We start from the raw sequence: 21695 nt of genomic DNA, 5'->3' as shown, positions 1-21695 counted from the left end.
ATTTAAACTATTCTCACAAAACTTGAAAAGGGAATGAATCATAATTTAAAAATCTATGAATCCTGGGACATACCTTTACTGATAGCAAATAAGAATCCAGGTGCAGATATACAAGAAGCACATGTAACACCTAAGTTTAAGATTTGCTATTAGGAATATCTTAATTTTATCTTGGAACAGAAAAAATTCAAATGTAATTTTTTAAAGTGCAATCCCATCTTGCCTTCCTTTATTGATACTTTAACCATTAAAAATTTAGGGGGCTGGGGATGTGGCTCAGTGGTTAAACACCTCAAGGGTTCACTCCCTTGTACCCCCCCCTCCAAAAAAAAAATTAGGAAAACAATTATTTAGTTCTACAGTAGTTTGACCCATTTATAATGTGAAAAAATATGAAATCACTTGATACATATGTAATACACAAATATATATAAACATTTTATTTTAATAATACTTTTTATCACTTCAATTTAAATCATTCCATTATGAAAATTTCTTAATTGAAGAGAATATTTCTTTAAAACTCTAAATTAAACAGAGCTTTATCGATGAAATTTACAGCAATACAGCCTTTAGAAATACATAATTCTTCATTTTACAATACTTCTCCTTTAAAAATTTGTCATGGTTTGTCACATTTTTAAAATACAAGGCACCTAATGCTATGAAAGAATAATACAGTATATGTAGTGTAAGTGTACCAGATCTTTTCTCAAACATTTATTCTCTTTAAAGTTTCACCAAATTTGCATGAACATGGTTGTTACATAAATTAAACATTTTGTTTTCTGTGTAGTTAATTTGCAATATTCTACAAAACTGAAAATTACAATCCGTACCTATTACAGGCAGCTTAATTTAGCATTGCTAAAAAGCATTGCTCTACATACATATACGTGATTTCTTGGAAACGTTTTCATAATATAGTCTAGCACTGAACACATATGTGAAAACCAAGTCTTGAGAACATTAGGATTTTATTCCTTGATTAGTTCAAATGATTTCATCAACTGAATTCCTTGAGATATGTAAGGCAGGTGGGTCCTTTAGATGGACTATGGACTGGAACTTCCTATAATTGTAGTGATATGTACACAGCTACATAGTAAAGTACTTCATTATGAAAATGAAGAAAACAGACATAAGGAAAATATATTTTAGAGTTTCAAAGAACTGAAACTGTTATTTTTCAGACTAGGCACTGAAACATTTTTCTACAAAAACTTGCCAGAGATTGTCTCTTCGCTGCATAATTTTCCATCATCAAGCTAAAAATAAAGCAAAACAAAAAAAAAAAAGCAGAGGTGATTAGATTACTAATTTTCACAGTTTTCATGTTCTATAGTTTATATTTTTTAAAGCACAATAATTATCTTAACATTGAAATACATTTCATATGGATATATACTGAATACTTAAACCCAATTAAGAACTAAAGAAAAAAAAGTTCTATAGCAATGTCAAAGACTGAGAGCCAATATTACCTAAAGATTGTGTATTAGCAGTTTTATTGCTAGTATATTCCATTACCCCTATAGAGACAGACTCCTGCCAAACTGTTCAATTCGAATGCACTCTATCTTTAGTTTTTACTCTCTCCCTTTTATCCAGCTCTCATTCCCAAAACTACTGAAATATTGCCTGGGTGGAGATGGGTTTGAATGTGGGCATGGGAGTAATACACATCACAGCAGAGAAGGCTAATGCATAAATTATGGCATTAAAAAGCTTTAAAGAAGCTTGACCTGATGGTACATGCCTGTTATCCCAGCAACCTGAGAGGCTGAAGCAGGAGGAGTGCAAGTTCAAGGCCAGACTCAGCAATTTAGTGGGGCCCTAAGCAACTTAGTGAGACCCTATCTCAAAATGAAAAATAAAAATGGCTGGAGATGTAGCTCAGGGGTAAAGCACCCCTGGGTTGAATCCCCAGTACAAAAACAAAAACAAACTTTTAAAAACAATTGTGTTTCTGGTGGCAATTTTTAATTTGAAGATGGCAAATAAACATAATATTTAGTCCCATTTTTCCCCCCAGAACCTTATTAAATAGACAACAACAGATTTTTTTTTTTTTAAAGGAGTAACCCACCTGGAAAAATAAAGAACTAAGAGACAACAAAATAGCAGCCACTCTTAGCTAGCAATGAAGAAATACAAACAGGTATTTCTGTAAGGAGGGGTGAAGAAGCAACTAAAAACAGGAATATTGGTACAATGTCAGAAAAAAAAAAAAAAAACAGTTAAGCACTCAGGTGCCCTGCCCTGCCCCTAATGTTTAGAGCTGGTCTAGTACCTCTTCTCTATCCCAAGAGAAGACTCACGGTTTATTCTCTAAAGAGTAGTAAGAAAGGGACTCTGGAAATCCTACATGGCTCAGTTATAATTAACATTTATTTAGTCAAAAAAAAATATATAAACATTGCATACAGATCTGAAATTATTTAACAACTATACAGAGATGATGGGAAGGTAGGAAAGATATGTAATTGGGATGTAGGCATGTGGATCAGAGATTGGCATCCACTTTAGTGAAAAAGTCAAATGAAGATGCCTAAAACTGAAAAATCAAACAGAAGTATAAAAATGATAAGTAGAGATGCAGAGAGGCAAATACCAAAAGAATCAGCTAAGTTTAAAGTGATTTCCTCAGAGTGGGAAAAGAATGAAAGCAGGAGGGCAAGACAGGGCTTTTGTTTTATAGTCTTGTAAAATTTTTACTCAAATTATATACATGTATAACCATCACAGCAATAAAAACTAGGTTAAAAAACAACCCACCAAAGAGAAACACAAAACCAAGATTAGATTTAGATTACATGCAAATTTACCCTGAAGATAATGAAATTTAAGCTTTAGGGCCAAAGAGAATGCTAGAAATTGACAGAAGTTGTACCATGTTCTAGGAAAACTGGGAGGGAAAACCCAGTTCCAATCAGGAAACATTTCAATAAAAATTGCCTAATCATATCTCAGAAGAACCTGAATCTCCAGAATTCTAGTAATTTACCATCTTCTCTTATTCTAAACACTTTTTTAATCTGCCAAAAAAATGCTGAATTTGCAAATCACTAAATATCATCTACTCTTTCTGCTCTCTAAAAAATGTAAGATAATATTTCTTAAAAATTTTTAAATCTTTTAAAATTTTGAAAATGAGGTCTCTAAAACATTGCAAAGTGAAAAGGCATGCACAGAGCAACAGGATTCATAATGTGCCAGTTAAAAAAACACACACACACACATGCATACAGAAAAGACTGAATATTTACTCAAGTAATACATATTTTCTTACTTTTATAATCAGAAAAAATATTTTTCTAAAGCATATCATTAAATACAATAACCTGTAACATAAATATAAATAAGAATTAAAATTTAGTAATCACTAATCTGAGTTGGGCACTACTGTACAAACTTAGAATTTACCAAGTATTTAGGGAAAATGTTATGAAGGTTAATTCTATTGTAACATCACTTCCAAATAAAATAACTGAGGCACAAAGGGACCAAGAACTTTACACAGGGTCACACAGTCAGGAACATGGTAAAGCTGGTATTATAACCCAGGCATTCAACTCCAGAGGATATACTGCCTTTATATGTTGTATTGCCTCTCAAACACTAATTACAGAAAATCAATTCTGTGTATACTACAAGAATAAGAACCTTATTCAACACCAATATTCACTCACATACAAACCTGGACTACAGACAACAACAGCTAACTAGCTCCATCCTCCTGAGAGACACCGTGCATAGGAATGAGACTCTCGCACTGTTCACTGTCTTCTGGAACTCTTAATAAAAGAAAGCAACAGTTAAGGAAAGCTTCAGAGATGAACAGAAACCTTAAAAATTATCTATTCCACCGACTAAGACTGTGAAGTCAGAATGCAAGTCAGTGGCAGAAGCAAGACTAAGGTAAGATTCTTCAACAATTTACTCCATGTTTTTATAACAAAATGTAAAGTGTCCTCTCTTTAAAAAGAAAGAAAATTTGAGGGCTGAGGTTGTGGCTCAGTGGTAGAGCACTCGCCTGGTGTGTACGAGGCCCTGGGTTTGATTCTCAGCACCACATAAAAATAAATAAATAAAGGCATTGTGTACAACTAACAGAAATAAATATTTTTAAAAAAGAAAGAAAAAATTTGAAGCAACACTAACATATTCTATTATGAATTATGTTCAAATCAACGAAAGTTTTCTATATTTAAATTCATCACAGAAGAACAATGAACATTTTGGTTTTACCTGTGATTCAGAACTTTTTTTTCCAAAAATAGCAATGAAGAAACTATCTTATCACCTAAAGGATCTGAATAAATATTTTATTTTTTAAAGCATTTTTTAAAAAATTGTTCTTAGTTATACGTGGACACAATATCTTTGTTTATTTATTTTTATGTGGTGCTGAGGATCAAACCCAGTGCCTCAAATGAACAAGGCAAGTACTCTGCCACTAAGCCACAACCTCAGCCCAATATTTTTTTTTTTGACATAACACACGAATAACATAATCTTTCAAATATTCCTTGCAAAAAATCTCTAAAGGGCAGGTCAGCATGATATGATTCTTAATTTACTTTGCAAACATTATTTTTAAAGTTATATAGGAACTAAACCTACCTTTGAATTCGATGTTTTCTGCATATAAAGGCAAAAATTCTTCTGATTCCTATCATTACAGGATCCCAGTTATTATAATGACATAACAGAGTTGCAATAAAAAATGAAAAAAACACAGGGATAGCGCCTGCAAAAAATAACCAAGAAAACTGCACCTAAAAATAAGAAGATAGAGGAGAAAAAAGTTAAAAAAAAAAAACCCTCAATTTTCTTTTCTATTTTTTTTACATTTATTATTTATTTATATGTGGTGCTGAGAAACAAACCCAGTGCCTCACACATGCTAGTCAAGTGCTCTCCACTGAGCCACAACTCCAGCCCCAAAACTCAATTTTCATTAAAGCAATTTCTCCCTTTAACATGTTTTCCATTTGTAAATACTAGCAGGAAAAAGTTAAAATGCTTCAAAGATAACACTAATCCTTGAAAATACATTAAGTATATCATATTAAATATAAAAATTTAGGACTTTTTATTAAATATAAAATATATTATTAAATATATTTTATTAAATATAAAAATTTATGATTCCATTTGCCTAAATTACCAAAACCAATACTTCTTGCTTGGAAAATGTGCCAAAGAAAAATCAAGAAGGCATACTTATGATTTATTAGGCACTGTATATCAAGAGTCGTACTATTTATAAGTAAAACTTATGTCTTGCATACTACATTGCTCATTTCTTTATTACTGATTATTATCCATTCTCAAGTAGATTCCTCCCCTCAGTTTCTGAAGTCATCATCATAAACTCACAATTTTTAAAAATGTTATATTTTTTGCCATTGTGTTACATGACAGCTCTTAAAACTACTAAAACCAAATAAAACCCTAAACACAAATTTTAAAAACCTTTTATTAACAATTTTCAATAAGTTCTTGCAAATGAAAAAAGTTCAAAAATAAAATAACGACCAAAGAAAGACAATATATAGGAATATTTTGACTAAGAATGTTAGCCAGAAAAGACAAGCATCAAGAGAAGCCTCAGAAGTGAAGAACTCTCTAATGCCACCAAGTGTGATCTTCTAATCCATCATTCATCAGTATTGTCAAGAAAACTAAAAATTATGAGATGCCACAAATTTACCAAAAGGAAAGAAAAAACTCATTATTCCTTTTTACTAATTTACCTTTACCATCTAGACTTACAAGGTATCAAAAATGATTTTCAAAGAAGCCTATATTGATTAACTACTGAGACTTAGGAACAGCACACTGGTCCTTTGTTTTAAAAATAATGATGAAAATAGTAACTCCTATCTTTAAATTAGGGGAGAAAAACTGTTTGCCCTTTCTGAGAGTTAAAAAATAAAATAAAAAAAGGTTACAATCAAAGGCAAGACTCCCTCTGCTAGAAAACATACACTATTCCATTTAATGGCAACATTAGTCAGACACAAAGGGGTTTTGTGAGAATTTTTTGTGAAATACTCAATAATGCATAAAGCAAGAATAATCACTTGGAAATTTTTTAATACCCTATATGTATGATACCAACTCATAGGGGTCAAGTCAGCCAAACACCACCCAAGAAAGAGTAGTCATTAAGAGAAATTAAAATGTCTTCATTTTGTTACCAAATTCTAGCTAAATTATAACATTTTCTTATAACACTTACCACAATATTTAATAATCAAGAAATATCAGCACAGAATTGTTTTTTAAATAGAAGGTATACTTCACGGAAAATAATCTGCCTTCATCCCCCAAACTGTACAAATACCTCAAGAAAAATAATCAAAACCCATAGACATATACTTTTATTTCTTAGTATTTGGGAGCTAAAAAGCTTACAAACACGTCTGGACTGCAGATAAGTGGTTCCACTCCATCTTCCAGCATTAGGCAAAGGCACACCTCTTTCTTCCTCTTGTCACTGGGAACACTAGCAAAACCTCTCCCTTCTAGACTGCTGGTAGAGACACCCTAAATTCTTTTTACTGAGAAGTTATCATTGCCAGTATTTATCACCGGAATTCCTACTCCAGACCAGGATTTCATAGAAAAGGAAAGGGACACTCGACTTGCTGAGATGAACATTCGCTGAGAAACCACATTACTCATGTGCTGCTCATTTTTATGGTAGTATTATCATAGTGTTGAGGAATGTCCGGAAACCAAAATACTACTATTTATGTGATGAAATGTATACTCTATTCCATATACCACTAATTTACACTTATCTGGAACATAATCAATTAAAAAACTAGAAAATTACACATAAAGATATTACCCTTGACTTAGAAATTTAGAAAATAATTAAAAAGTTGAAAATAGAAATGTACTATTTCTTTAGTACATTTTATATTTTCATTTAGTAAAGCACCTGGGGAGAAAAGGTGTCAAGTATTATTTTATGTTTGCATCCTAATTTAGAGACATCCTTTAACTCTTATTAGGTTTGTTTCAATAACATACCTAAAACACCTCATAGTTTGCCTTACCTTTTGCATACACATGTCAGCTATTATGGATAGAGGTATTGTAAGACTTAGTGCAAGTGTGCCTATCAATGATGAGGTAAGAAAGCAGCCCCTAAAAAGAAAGAAGACATACATTTCTATATGAAAACTATAAAAGAAAAACACTGAAGAAAGATTTTTCTATCCTATAATATAGGCTTGAGAGATCAGGACCAAAAATAAAAGATTAGGATGGACTGAAATGCAAAAAATAATGAAGTTTTTAAGATGAATCCAAAGTTTACCTTCAAATATAAATAATAAGTAGAAAATAAATATAAGCATAAAATTATACTTACATATATATACTTATAAATTAAAGATAAGTATAAAAAATTAAAAGCACTTCAAGCTATTTTCAAGATTTGCTTACAGATAATATTCAACCTTGTATGTACAAGGCTATCACTTTGAGAAAGTATTATTACAAATATCAGTATAAGCTGGACAATTAGTTCCTACTAATGAGAGGGAACACAAATACTAATGTTTCCACTAGTGTTCATACTACTCACGAGCTGCTCTGTAAAAAGAGTGTTCAGGGTCAGATGAGTAATTATCATTTCTTAAAATTAGCACATATTTTTTTATATTTACCATGCAAAGAATTATTTTTTAAAATTACTTCATTAAAACACTTATTTAACTTAATCTAGCTTTTCTTTATTTAGCTAATGTTTGAATCCTATTGTCATCTATTAATATTTCAGATTTAAAAAACAGCATTTAAAATGCATGTAATGAAAGAATAATTAACTAGTAAATGAATTCTGCTATCAAAGAGTTTTAGACCAGAAAAAAGTACATAAATTACTAGACAACAAACTAAATTTTTAAGTACTAAACAAAAAGGAGTGAGTATGGAATATTATCAACAAAACAGCCATTTCCTTAACTGGGCAGAGGTGGAAGTAGAGTGTAGGCAGAGTGCTAAAGAAGACTTCATGGAAAAGGCTACTTTTGTTGTAGTCTTCTGCAAGGGAAAACTAGCCAGCAGTTTCACTTGTATGTAATGAAAGTAATTTTGGAGTTTAAATATAATTTATATTTCTTTTAAAATTCCTATTGGACAGAAACAGGACAAAGTATAAAACTGTATTTGAAAGGTCTCACAAACTCTATAATACTGTGTTCAAAGTTACTGTAAGCCAGTTATCACATATCAACATATTAACTAACGTCAAATATTCAAATATATTAAAATAAGAGATTGTGAGGGGAATGGGAAAAAAAAAAAACAAGGAGAGAAATGAATTACAGTAGATGGGGTAGAGAGAGAAGATGGGAGGGGAGGGGAGGGGGGATAGTAGAGGATAGGAAAGGTAGCAGAATACAACAGTTACTAATATGGCATTATGTAAAAATGTGGATGTATAACCGATGTGATTCTGCAATCTGTATTTGGGGTAAAAATGGGAGTTCATAACCCACTTGAATCTAATGTATGAAATATGATATGTCAAGAGCTTTGTAATGTTTTGAACAACCAATAAAAAAATTAAAAAAATAAAATAAAATGTCAACATCTCAATTCAATTATGGTATGCCTATCGAACTTACTCATATAAAAGATATTAAGAATAAATAAAACAAAAAAGCTTAAGAACAAAACAGATACTTCAAAGTCTCTTAAGTAAAGCAACATCCTCTATATTCTCATAATTCATAAATTCATACTTGGCACACACATCTCCTAAGTTTGGATGTCCATTAAATAATGACTACTTTCATTTGCATAACATTCTAAATACTTTTACAAATTTAGAACATTCCTATTCATTCATTTACATATCTGAACATTCATTATTCTACAAGTATTTTTAAGCTCCTTTTATGTGTAAGACACTACTCTTTGCAGTGGGCACCAAGAAGTTAAAAATTAAAGTCCATGATATAACGGAGCTAATACATTCAATTATTATAAGTATGTGTGGGAGAAAGGTGCACAGGAGGGACTACAGGAAGACAGAAGAAAAATAAATACTTAAACTATCTAAGTCAATAAAAATAACTAACATAGGAGAATAAATAGTACATACCACAACCACAGGAACTCAGAAAGAACTGTTCCAATAAGGCCATTAATAATAATGCACATTAATACTACTTTATTTGGAAACTCGAAGTCCTCAAATCCAGTATAATGAAGTAAAAAGAAACCTGGCCACAGGAGCAGCAAATTAAACAGACCTACAAAACCTAAGTATGTAAAAAAAAAAAAGACAAAAGTTAAAATTGTGATTTGAATTAATTTTCCGAACTCTATACTAAAATTTAAAAAGATTAGAATTTGTACAAAGGATTCCAATAGGTTTCTGTAACTACAACTCTGTTAGCTGTTGTTTTTTATTTCTCCCTCCCTCCCTCCTTCCCTCCCTCCCTTCCTTCCTTCCTTCCTTTTTTCATTTTTGGTACTGGGGATCAAACCCAGGGGCTTTACAATCCTTCTCATTTTTTATTTTGAGATGGTCTCACGAAATTGCTGAAGTAAGCCTTGAATTTGCGATCCCTCTGCCTCAGCCTCCCAAGTCACTGTAATTACAGGTGTACACCACCATGCCCATCTTATTGGATTGTTTTTAAGTCTATTTTGTGAATAAGCAATACTAGATTAAGCTATTCAAACAACTGGTGACCACCACCTGTGAAGTTCAATGATTCATATTGCAAGGGAGCAACTACTATGGAATAAATCACTAAGACAATTAAAAACAAAGGGTTGTTAACCTTAATAATATAATATCCTAGAACTTTAAAGAATTAACTGGTAGGGATGTGTGTGTGTGTGTGTGTGTGTGTGTGTATTCAACTTAAATTGATCATAAGGAATCAGATGGCTTGCTCTCTGATTCAAGTTGCACTTACGAACCTGTGCTATACTAGGAATAATGGTGGAAAGTTCCGAAGAACAAAAAGTTATTTGTTCCTGCCCTCCCACTAGTTGGTGAGATAACACATATATGGCAAATAGCTATTCAACATGGGAAATAAATACAGACTGACCACTTAGAAGAAAAAGTTATGCTATATAACAGTTAAAAGTTTGTGCTCCATAGTCTGACCACCCCACTCTGGCATTTGCTAGTAATGTAAATCCTATGCAAGATGAGGAGAACCCTTTCTGAAGCCTTTGTTTTCCAATCTATAAATATGAAATAATATACTGCTGAGAAGATAAAGCAAAATGCTTGCTTGCCATATAGCAGGCACTTAATAAACTTAGCTATTATTATTATAGAAATTACATTTATATAAAACAATGTACATGTGAACATTAAGATTATAAAGAAAAAACTTCCCTTTTCCTTCCAAAACACAAAAGTAAAATCTTAAATAAACATTTAAAGTAAACAGTCTCATAGTTGACTATATTCTTACCAAAGAACATTGGAATATCCAGCTTATCTTCTCTGTCTACTTTTCTCTTAATCATAACAATATAAACAGCATAAAGCATGGCTCCAATAAGAGACCAAATGGAACCTATAAAAAAAACCAATATAATTATTTAAAATACCCATTCATTCCATTAACTAATTCCATATACACTTATTTAAAATTGAATAATGTGGGAATACAAAAATTAAAATATATGGTATAACTCATCCCATCCATGTCCTCCAGTAGAGCATGAAGGTATCATGTAAGCAAATAATGCAAAAGCATTCACTTCAATGAACTAACCACTTATGTGTTAATAATAAATTTCATATTAGTAACATTTCATTTTAATTTTGAAATGCATACTTTGTTTCCCTACATAAACAATTTGGACACTTTACTGACCAACTTAACAAATGCTTCTACCCTAAGCTATAGCTTAATATAGTTTTTCTCAACCCATGTATCATTTTTAATATATATTCCACTACCATGCCCATTTTCAAGGTTCTGTTAAAGTCCCACCTATTCCACAAGGCATCTTCCCACTACTCTGCTGAATTTCCAACCTATTTGTCTTCTGTTTTAGAGAATTTAACAATTAAATATTTAACAATTAATTTAACAATTAAATATTTTGTTATCTAGTAATTTTATTTTCATAATCTTATATTCTATTTCAAATCAAGAACAGCTCAAACACTATAAACACACAATTTATAAATATTCCAAAATACCTAATTTAATGTGGAGCACACAGTATGTGCATAATAAATAGTAGATCTTTTCTTTAACTCTTGAAAAATTAAGCTTTTAAAAACAACTAAATGATGTGCTTCTGTCAACTGACCACTCAGTACTTTAATCAATTATTCAAAAGGCCAATGTATTATTAAATCTATTTCAAAATTAGTTTCAAACCTTTTTTTAAGCAATGGGAAAAAGACCTGTCAACAAAATCTTGGGACACACAAACACATGTATTGCCTCAGGTACTAAAGAAGCTTCAGAGAGAGAGAGGTGAAGCAGTACAAGGCACACACAGTTCACAGAGTAATAACCAGGAACAGTTTGGAAAACATTGCTCTATTCAATAAATTTCAAATATTGAAGGAAACCATTAAGCTGGGTTCTGATATACCTTTGTTTTTGTTAAATCTAGGCAAAGGATCAAAAACGAAGTGTTCACCAGGGAGTAACTTTCAGGCAAGGACCAACAGTGAATAAATTAGTGGGTGAAAGTATGATAGCATGGACTCATAGTATCTCCTCACAAGATGCTTATTCCCTAAAAAGGGAACAATTAATAACTATACATTGGAGCACCCTATCAGACACCACCTTAAAATTAGTATACTAATAATGGGCAAAATCAACATCATGTGTCATCACACAAAATACACTGATCAGATCAGGTAACAATATTATGGTCATGATATTCTTACCAAAAATCACACAAACTCAATTCAACCACAAGGAACTACCAAACAAACACATACTGAAGGACACAGTTCAAAACAACTGAACAGTACCCTTCAAAAGTGTCAAGGTCATGAAAGATAAAAAGGTTGTAGTACAGTTTCAGATTAAAGGAAACTAAGGAGCTATCACAAGTAAATGCAACAAATGATCCTGGATCAAAAGAACATTAATGGAAAAAATGAGTAAATTTAAAATGGATCTATAGAGTAGATAAAAGTATTATAATCAATGAACTTTTATAACTGTGGTATATTTATATAAGTTGTTAATATCTGGAGAATTTGGGTGAAGGTTATATAAGAATTATGTGAACTATTTTTGCATTTTGCTATTTCCAAAGGAAAATATTAAAAAGGAGGATGCATGTGTGTGCATGCATGACAATAAACACAAAACTTACTTTTTTACTATAACAGAGAATCAAGTCAGGAACTTACCTATTGTATCTCTTCCAGCAGATTTTTCAGACCCTGACAGGTTTACCAGAACAACACCGCCAATGCTATGAGAATAAGAGACATAAGCGATGAACAAAATAATATACTCCTTAAGAGACTAATCATAAAGATACAAATGATTTATAAGTGATCATGACTAATCTCAACTTTGGATAAAAGTGTCAAAGAATTTAGTGATTAAAAGCTAACAATACTATCAGAATAGGATAGTACAAAAATTGTACTATAAAATCCCTAATATTGCCCTATAAGGAAGATATTACTATTGCCATTCCCATTTTACATGAGAAAAAAAAGAGATGAAATAACTCGACCAATATCACACAGCTGAGAATGAAACACAGGCAACCCGGTGTGACTATCTTTCAATTACAGAAAAATAAACTAAATTGTCATCCCTCTGCTCATCTTTGTTTTTGAAGGTATAAATAAATTAAACCCAAATAAATACAGTAATGGCACTATTATTGTTTACTAGTAAAACCTAAATTAACAGTAAGCTATCCTTTCATATGTAAATAGTTCCATTAATCCCATGAATTCTTAAAATTTTTGTTTTAATTAGTTATACATGACAGTAGAATGCATTTATGTACTTTGATATTCATACATAGATGGGATATAATTTCTCATTTTTCTGAGTGTACATGTTGCAGATATTTGTTCTTTTTAGTTATATGTGACAGTAGAATATATTTTGACATATTTATACAAATATTAATTAGGATCCCAGTCTCATGGTTATATATGATGTGGAGATTTACTGTGGTATATTCATATATGTGATTTTAATAGATAAAAATAAGACTATATTGTTTTTAATTTATATATGACAGTGGAATGCATTACAATTTTTATTACACACATACAGCACAATTTTTCATATCTCTAGTTGTATATATAGTATATTCATACCAATTTGTGTCTTCATACCTGTACTCTGAATAATAATGATCATCACATTCCACCATCATTAATAACCTCATGCCCCCTCCCTTCCCCTCCAACCCTCTACCCTATATAGTGTTAGTCTATTCCTCCCACACTCCTGCTCCCTATCCCATTATGAATCAGCCTCCGTATATCAAAGAAAACATTCGGCATTTGGTTTTTGGGGATTGGCTAACTTCACTTAGCATTATCTAGAAGTTTTAATTCATTTAATCCTCATAATACTATGAGACAAATTCTATTACCATCATCCCCAATTTAATGATGAAGAAATAGGCAAAGAGGTTAAAAAAAAAAAAAAAAAAAAAAAAAAACTTGCCCAAGATCTCAAAATTAGTAATGATGAAGATGGAACTGCTTGGATTATAAGTGGTGAAATGAGATTTCTTGGCTCATCAGAAGATTTCCTTCAACTCTATTGCTCTGTCAAATTATTCTCATAACCTCAGAAAGTCAATCTCATTAAAGCCAGTTCAAAAACAAAGTGTTAAACAATGTTTAATACAGTGTTTATAAGAACATATAATATAAAAAATATTTCTAAGTATCAACTTATCTAGACAACATGTCAACCAAACTCTCTTTAGGGACAGAAAATATATATTTTAGACTTGTGAGCCATATGCTTTCTGTTAGAACTCATCTTGGCTGCTGTGGCCCTAAATCAGTCATAGACGGTAAGCAAATAAATGAGAACGGCTGTGTTCCAACACAACTTCATTTATTAGCAAATAATGGCAGGGCTGGGGATGAAGCTCAGTAGTAAACTGCTTGCCTAGCATGTGCATGCAAATCCCTGAGTTAGGTCCTCGGCACCACAAAAGCAAAAACTATAACTGGCAGATAGTCTACCTTAGTTTGCCAGTCTCTATTCTAGACCTATATTTTTTTAAATTTTTTTTTTAGTTGTAGATGGACACAATACCTTTACTTATTTATCTTTATGTGGTTCTGAGGATCGAACCCAGGGCCTCACACATGCTAGGCAAGCGCTATACCACGGAACCACAACCCCAACCCCATTTCTAGACCTATTTTATTGAAAAGGAGTAACAGACTGTAAAAATACTTTCAAGTTCAACATTTCATATCTATCCCTTCCATTATTGAACCTTTCTTTATTAAGTAGTGCTAAGAAAATTTAGAAATTATCACATAGTTGGAATAAAATTTAATAAAACCTCATTTACTTCCCCAAAATAAAAACACGCTTGGTTAAAACACTTGCCAACTATGCAAAAGAATAAATTCCTGATGACTATAAAGTCTAAATGGCAAGCTAGTTGAGTCAACCAGACTACTCAATGAAACTACCACAGTCAACTTTCCTTTATATTTAAAAGAAAAACACGGGGTTAGGGTTGTAGCTCAAAGGCAAAGCACTTGCCTAGTACATGTGAGGCACTGGGTTAGATCCTCAGCACACATACAAATAAATAAATAAAAGGTATTGTGTCCATCTACAACTAAAAAGATATTTAAAAAGAAAAAAAGAAAAACACATAGCAAGAACTACCAGTCTTATGTGATTGCCAACTATCAATCTCTAGGACAGTCACTTTCTTTACATTGCCAAACTTTAAAACAAGGTTGAAAAGCAGGTAATATTTTCATGATTTTCTCAAGTAGGAAACCCTCTCAAAGTTTAAGGGAACTGCTCAAGGGCAAATAACAGAGCTCTGATTCAATCCCAGCTCTGACAGATTTGAAATAATGGCACTACTTTTGCCATTAAATCATTCTGCTACCTTCTTTGCTTTCTAATTTTCTCTCACAAAAATAATAACTTTATCAAATCAACAAATCTTTTTTTAAGTAAAGTCTATGGGCAAAGCTCAGTGCTAGGGCTTTGGTGACACAAAGAAGTATAAAACAAGACTTCAGCTTTCAAAGGTTTACAATTCAGAAGGGAAGACAAAAGAAACACACAAAGAATTAAATAAAGATTTAAGTATAGTTACTGACAATACTCCTGCAGTGCAGTAATAAAGAATTTCCAAATGAATTATATAGAAAGTAAGTAAGAAATCACTGGAGGTTGAAACAATTAGAAAGGACAAAATGTTAGATTTCCAGAAGCAGGAGGAGAAATCTAAGCCAAAACAAAAAAGGGCACTTGCCTTAGGAAAATGAAACAGATACTTGGGAAGATATAATGACTACATTGGCACCTTAAGTTAAATGTGAATCTCAGCATAATACTTAATACTTAATACATAATACATAATACTTAATACATAATACTTAATACTTAAGTCTGCAATTATATGAATGGAAACCAATACTGTTTGGGGATGCTTCCCTCTGGTTACTCTACCCAGGAAGATTTGGAAAACTGCTCTAGCATGTGATATGGGGTAGCATAAAGTCCATTTAAACCTTCTTTATCCTCCTCTCTCTTTGCCTGTGTTGCTGTGTAAAATAAACTATCCTGTATCACAACCAAAAATATTTTCAACATCACATTTTTAAACAGAGTAAACTAACTTACACTATATTCTTACCTTAAAATGACAGCTAGTAGTTTAGAGAGAGTAAATCTATCTCCACTGTTACTTGGAAACACTGCAGCAAGGATTAAGGTAAAAAGTCCTATGGGGAGAAAAGGACCAAAAAAAAGTAAATGACTTAACAGCAGGTACATTGTTTAAATAAGTAAACCAGGTTTTTTGTGTGTGTGATATTTAAATAACTAAGAATGAGATCTGCAGTTACCTAGGCTAAAAATGTTTCAAGACAATAAAATAGCCTCTAAACAAAACCGTGTTTATTTCAAAAACAGAAACCAAGAATAGTCCTATTTCTTTTTCCTTTTTCTTTCATCTCCTCTACCCCTGTACTAGGTATTAAATCCAGGGGTGCTTTACCACTGAGCTACATCCCTAGCCCTTTTGTTTTTTATTTTGAGACAGGGTCTTTCTAAGTAAACTTGTGATTCTCCTGCCTCAGCCTCCCAAGTAGCTAGAATTATAAACATGATCCATGTGCCTGGCTATTTTTATGCTAATAAAAGAGTTAAATTTAACATTCAAAGCCACATATTGTGAACCTCATCATAATTGAGCCTGTGTACTGAAGTTATTTTTACAGCTTCAAAAATACTTCTTTTATCTCCTAGATTTGGAAGGTGGTTTAATTTTAAAAATAAAACACCTACCATAGTGCAAATTACAGTTCTGAAATAAGCAATTACATTTAACCAAAGATTCCAGAAAAAGATCCTTGAAAGGAAATGTACAGGATAAAACACCTACAATACAAAGAGCCAGCCTATAAAACTTTTAATATACTTCTGCATAAAAAAAACAGCAAAGTATTTGAAGAAATATAAATAGCCCAGAACTAAGGAAGGAAACTACAAATATTAAGGAGTGATAAAATACTAATGTACATTAGAACTAATGAAATAACAAGATAGAAATATGTACACACATATATATCATATATATTCAATATATATTCAACTTATAATACAAATTTCTTACCAGAAGTTGAAGATAAAATATTAACTATAGCAACTTGTGTGTCTGAAAGTGCTTCTTGGTATGACAAATTTGCCAAAAACCACTAAAGAAAAAGAAAAAATGAAATCTAATGAGAGACATGCTTATATCTGTCGTTACAATTTACAGTCCCCTTTTTTTCTCCTCCTCCTCAAAACTGTTACTGTAAGAGGTTTTTAGAAGCCACTTTGTATAATAATGAAAAATCAAAGACCCCGCAAAAGGGACAAAAGTAGGGGAACTTGGATGAAGATCAGTGGTAAAAAGCTTGCCTGAAAGTCCTGAGCTCAATCCCCAGGTTCAAAAAAAAAGAAAGAATGATACAAAAACCCAAAACCCAATCACTCCCTATCCAATTTCCCTTATAAATTAACAAAAGTTAGAAAAAAATTAGTATTCAGCTTTTAATATGAGGATAAAACTGAGTATCGTGAACTTTAAAAACTTGTTTTATTCAAGTACAGTCAGCAATCTAAGTTTATCTAAATCAAATTTGAATTTGGGAAAATTCTTAAACATTAAAGTATATACAGATGAAAAACATAATGAAAACTCTAATAAATTTGATGATGCTCATGGTGATGGATGTAAACAGCTAACAGCTAAACTGATACATAAGAGGCTATATTTACTTTGGAAAATTAAAAATATACTATGAAAACTGTCATTGGCTAATTGTGACTGTTTCTCTGGTTCTCCATTTAGAGACAGAACCCAAAAAGCTCTTGTAACTTTGTATACAGTGAAGGAAGTTTTCTAACTATGAGGACTTTTCATTTTTCTTTCCTTTGCACATCTGTGTTTAGGATACCCTTACATTCCCAAACATGCGTCTGCTTTGAGTTAAGTAATGAGAAATAACACCTCCTTTTGGTGAACCCTAGGGTGTGTATATGTCCAAAGTTCATCTACTTTCACTGATAATTCTTTTTCTTTTTTTTTTTGTGCAGGTGGGGGGTGAGTGGACATTTTTTTTTAAACTATTTTAAACAAGGCTACTATGAATATTCTAGGACATACCATTTTGTACCAATGTGTGTGAGTGTGACAAAAGTACATTCTAAGATGTTGATTGCCCAATCAACTAACTAAAGCAAAGTAACTGCTAGTCTGTTTCCAGTAAGTTACTTACATAGACTGACTGGAAGAATTACTCCACCAAAGAACTTGCCTCTACTTAGGGAGAGACATCTTTTGAATTATCTCAGGACTTGCAGTGAAATAAGTAGTAAAATTATTAGTAGTTTCACTTCAAAGCACCAGAGATACGTAATTTTAGGCACCAAAAGGTACAAATGATTGAGAGTGCAGTAGTCTGCATTTGATCTATACTGTGCTGAAGGCTAAAGCCAAAGTGAAACTGTGCAAAAGTGGTTTTAATTTGTTATCCTGGCTTCTTGGGTAATTTCACTCGATTATCTAAATAAGAAAATGAGTATCAACTGGTAAGATGTGAAATATCAAACATACATGAAAATAGGAGCTACAATCTGCCTATAATTGAAATGCTAGAAAAGAGGCAGAGTCTGCCCTTAATTATCTTTTGGAGATTTTCTGCAAAAACATCTGCTTATAGGATGATAATTAGTTTTCCTGACCCACTTCTCTTATTACCTTAATACTTAAATATTGTACTCATTACCCAACCAATCTCACTGGCTCCTACAAATGCAAAGTAGGGAAATAACAAATCCCTAAGGTGGCAGGCATTCAAAGATCTTAAGAATTCTTCACTAGCTACAAACTCCTTCCAGAAAGACCTTCCTATTCCCTCTCAAGCCCAAGGCATCCTCATCACAAAAAAAAGACACATCTCCACTATCCTCCAATAAAAAATTTCTATACAATAATAATCATATTATTATTCCAGAACTGAAGAAAATATCTTACTAATAATTGCAGCAAATAATTTATATATTCATTATTTCATGAATAGAAAATTAATTTTTGTTTTTTGTTTATCTAAGAAAATTTGCTTTAATAAGATAAGTACAAGCCTTTATTCCCTTTGAAATCTTACTTATTTCAATGTAAAAGATAAGCATATTACATGGAAAATAGTATTTTTTTTCCTTTTGATACTGTGGATAGAACAAAAAAAGTTACAACAGTAATTCATTTTTAAATTATCTGAAAGGATAATAATTATCTTAATTGTCTTTTAAAAGCTACTTGACAAAAATTGTACTCAAAGTATACATGATGATTTGATAAATACATGTTGTTTACTGATTACCAATTAATTAGCATCACTACCCATCGTTAGCATGGTGTGTGTATGTGTGTTAATGATCTTGACACTTAAAATTTGCTCTTATCAAATTGCAAGTAAACAATACAGTATTATTATCTATAATCACTAGGCTGTACATTAGAATTCCAGAACTTATTTATCTTATAATTAAAAGTTTTTAATAATATCTCCTTATTTCCCTATTATCCAATCCCTTACAACCACCATTCTACTTTCTGCTTTTCTGAGTTCAAATTTTTTAAAGTCCACTTATAAGAGAGATCAAATGTATCTGTTTTTCTGTGCCTGGCTTATTGCACTTAGCAATGTCCTCCAGGTTCATCCATGTTGCAAATGATGGTATGCCCTCCTTTTTTGTGAATGAAAAATATTACATTTTGTGTGAACACACACAAAAACACACACACACACACACACATATTTGATATATAGAGCTACATATATTACACACACATACATATTTTCTTTATCCATCCTTCAATGGACACTTAGGTTTTCCCATTATCTTAGCTGATGTGAATATGGAGGTATTGCAAGGAACATGGAGGTATAGATCTCTTCAAGATATAGATTTCATTTCCTTTGGATATATAACAGGAGATAGTCTTGATAAAGTCAATATAACCTAAATATATTTTACAGAAAAAAAAATAGTACCATTAAGTCCTAATAAGACAAAAGATATTCAAAGAAAATGGGAAAATGTACCAATATTTTGACCTGTTCTGTCCAATACATTAGACATAAGCCACAGGTGACTACTGAGCAACTGAAATTGGCTAGTCTGAACTGAAACATATTTGGGGTATAATACACACTAGTTTTAGAAAATAGTAGTAATACAAAAAATATAAACTATCTCATTGATAATTTTTATATTGATAACACATTGAAATATTTCATATATAGTGCATGAAATTAAAATATAGCATTAAAATTAACACCTCTAGGTTTTTGGGTTTTTTTTATCTTTTTAAAAAATTTGTTTCCTAAAAAATTTAAAGTTATTTATGTGGCCAGCATTTGAGGCTCATGTTATATTTCTACTGAACAGCATTGCTCTTGATCTTATCTAGGCTTATCATTCTATTAAGTCAGATTTCCAAAAAGCTATATACCTGGACTATATTATTCTGACTTCCTATAGAAATGCCTTTACTAAAGAACAACATGCATTTCAGGTTGATCTTTTTTTTTTTTTTAATGTAGTTAAATGGGAGTACCCTAAGTGTCTACTGACAGAAGAATGAATAAAATGTGGTATAGCTATACAATGGAATAGTAATCATCCCTCAAAAGAAATTCTGACATATGGTACGATATGGATGAACTTAAAGGACATTATGCTAAGTGAAATAAAGCAGTCAAATACTGACAAATACTGTATGATTCCACTCACGACAGATATTTGGACTAGTCAGATTCATTGAAATGGAAAGCACAATGGTAATCGCCAGAGATGGGAATGTAGGAATGAAGAGGTATTATTTAATAGAGTTCCAGTTTTATAATTAAACAAAAAGTTCTATAGATGGATGTTACACAAAAATGTGAATATATGTAATATCAGTAACATTAAAAATGGTTCAAATGATAAGCTTAAAATTATATTTTACTATAATTTTTAAAAAATTCTTTAAAAAGGGTATTATCTGCATATATCTCTAAACCTGCTGTACAGAATAGTGATTATACATAAGAACAGTGGTAATACATTTATTATAATATGTAAGAACTTACATATTACAATAGTCTCTTCTTATTCATGGTTTCACTCTCCAGTTTCAATTACTAGTGGTGAACCACAGTCCAAAAGTATTAAATGGAGAATTGTAGAATGAACAATTCATAAGTTTTAAATAACTCTTATTTAAAGTGTATCTTTGTAATTGTCCTATTTTAACAACAATTGTTGTTGTTAACTTCCTACTGTGTTTATTTTATTTTATGATTTATACTATCAAAGGTTTGTATGTAGAGAAAAAAAAACAGTACACATAGTGCTATACTCTCCATGGCTTCAGACCACTAGGGGTCTTGGAACCTATCATCACAGTACATTTCTCTCCAAGTTTAATGTTAAGACAAACTTTGCTTTATCCAAGGAAGGTAGATCTTTTCTTTTATGAGACAATAAGCAGTGTTTAACTCAAAGATTTTCCTTTTTACCATACTGTCACTTTGTCTACACTATGCCCACCTTAAGTAGCATTAAACTAAAGTTATTAATATAACTTCCTACTCCACAGCCAGCTCCTACCCCTAGTGCATATTTAACTGGCTCTTAAAATAAAGGTACCTTTGTTTTAACTTTTATCTTATAAATGCTTTTATCACACATCACCTAAGGTCTCCTTGGAAGGGAAACATATAATTAATAAATTTTAGTCTGCCTTACAGTTATTTAAAACAAGCAAACAGAAATCACACTAATAACATAACCCCAATATATAAGCCTTGAAATTATTTTTATTACATATGTAATTAGCAGATTACAATTCTCAAAGATTTTCCTTTGATTATGCAGCAGAATATTTTAATCAAGGTATCACTTAAGTTGAAGTTATTTGGC

The 21695-nt window shown here is 31.6% G+C and overlaps 1 protein-coding gene across 1 annotated transcript in view; it reads right to left on the bottom strand.

Annotated features, from left to right (window-relative positions):
- Positions 1-414: 414 nt before the first annotated feature.
- Positions 415-21695, bottom strand: part of Slc35f5 (solute carrier family 35 member F5) — a 35264-nt gene continuing 13983 nt past the window's right edge. Inside the window, exons 8-16 of the mRNA XM_015501726.2 lie at positions 16852-16933; positions 15871-15958; positions 12395-12459; positions 10473-10577; positions 9134-9293; positions 7077-7167; positions 4627-4781; positions 3701-3797; positions 415-1268 (exon numbers count right to left, since the gene is read on the bottom strand). Coding sequence (XP_015357212.1) covers positions 3722-3797; positions 4627-4781; positions 7077-7167; positions 9134-9293; positions 10473-10577; positions 12395-12459; positions 15871-15958; positions 16852-16933 — 822 coding nt within the window. The 3' untranslated portion in view covers positions 415-1268; positions 3701-3721. The remainder of the gene's footprint in view (positions 1269-3700; positions 3798-4626; positions 4782-7076; positions 7168-9133; positions 9294-10472; positions 10578-12394; positions 12460-15870; positions 15959-16851; positions 16934-21695) is intronic.

Source organism: Marmota marmota, unplaced genomic scaffold (assembly GCF_001458135.2).
Source record: "Marmota marmota marmota unplaced genomic scaffold, marMar, whole genome shotgun sequence".
Classification (NCBI taxonomy): Eukaryota; Metazoa; Chordata; class Mammalia; order Rodentia; family Sciuridae; genus Marmota; species Marmota marmota.
Note: the sequence above shows the minus strand (reverse complement) of the source record. Positions and strands in the feature narration are given on the sequence as shown.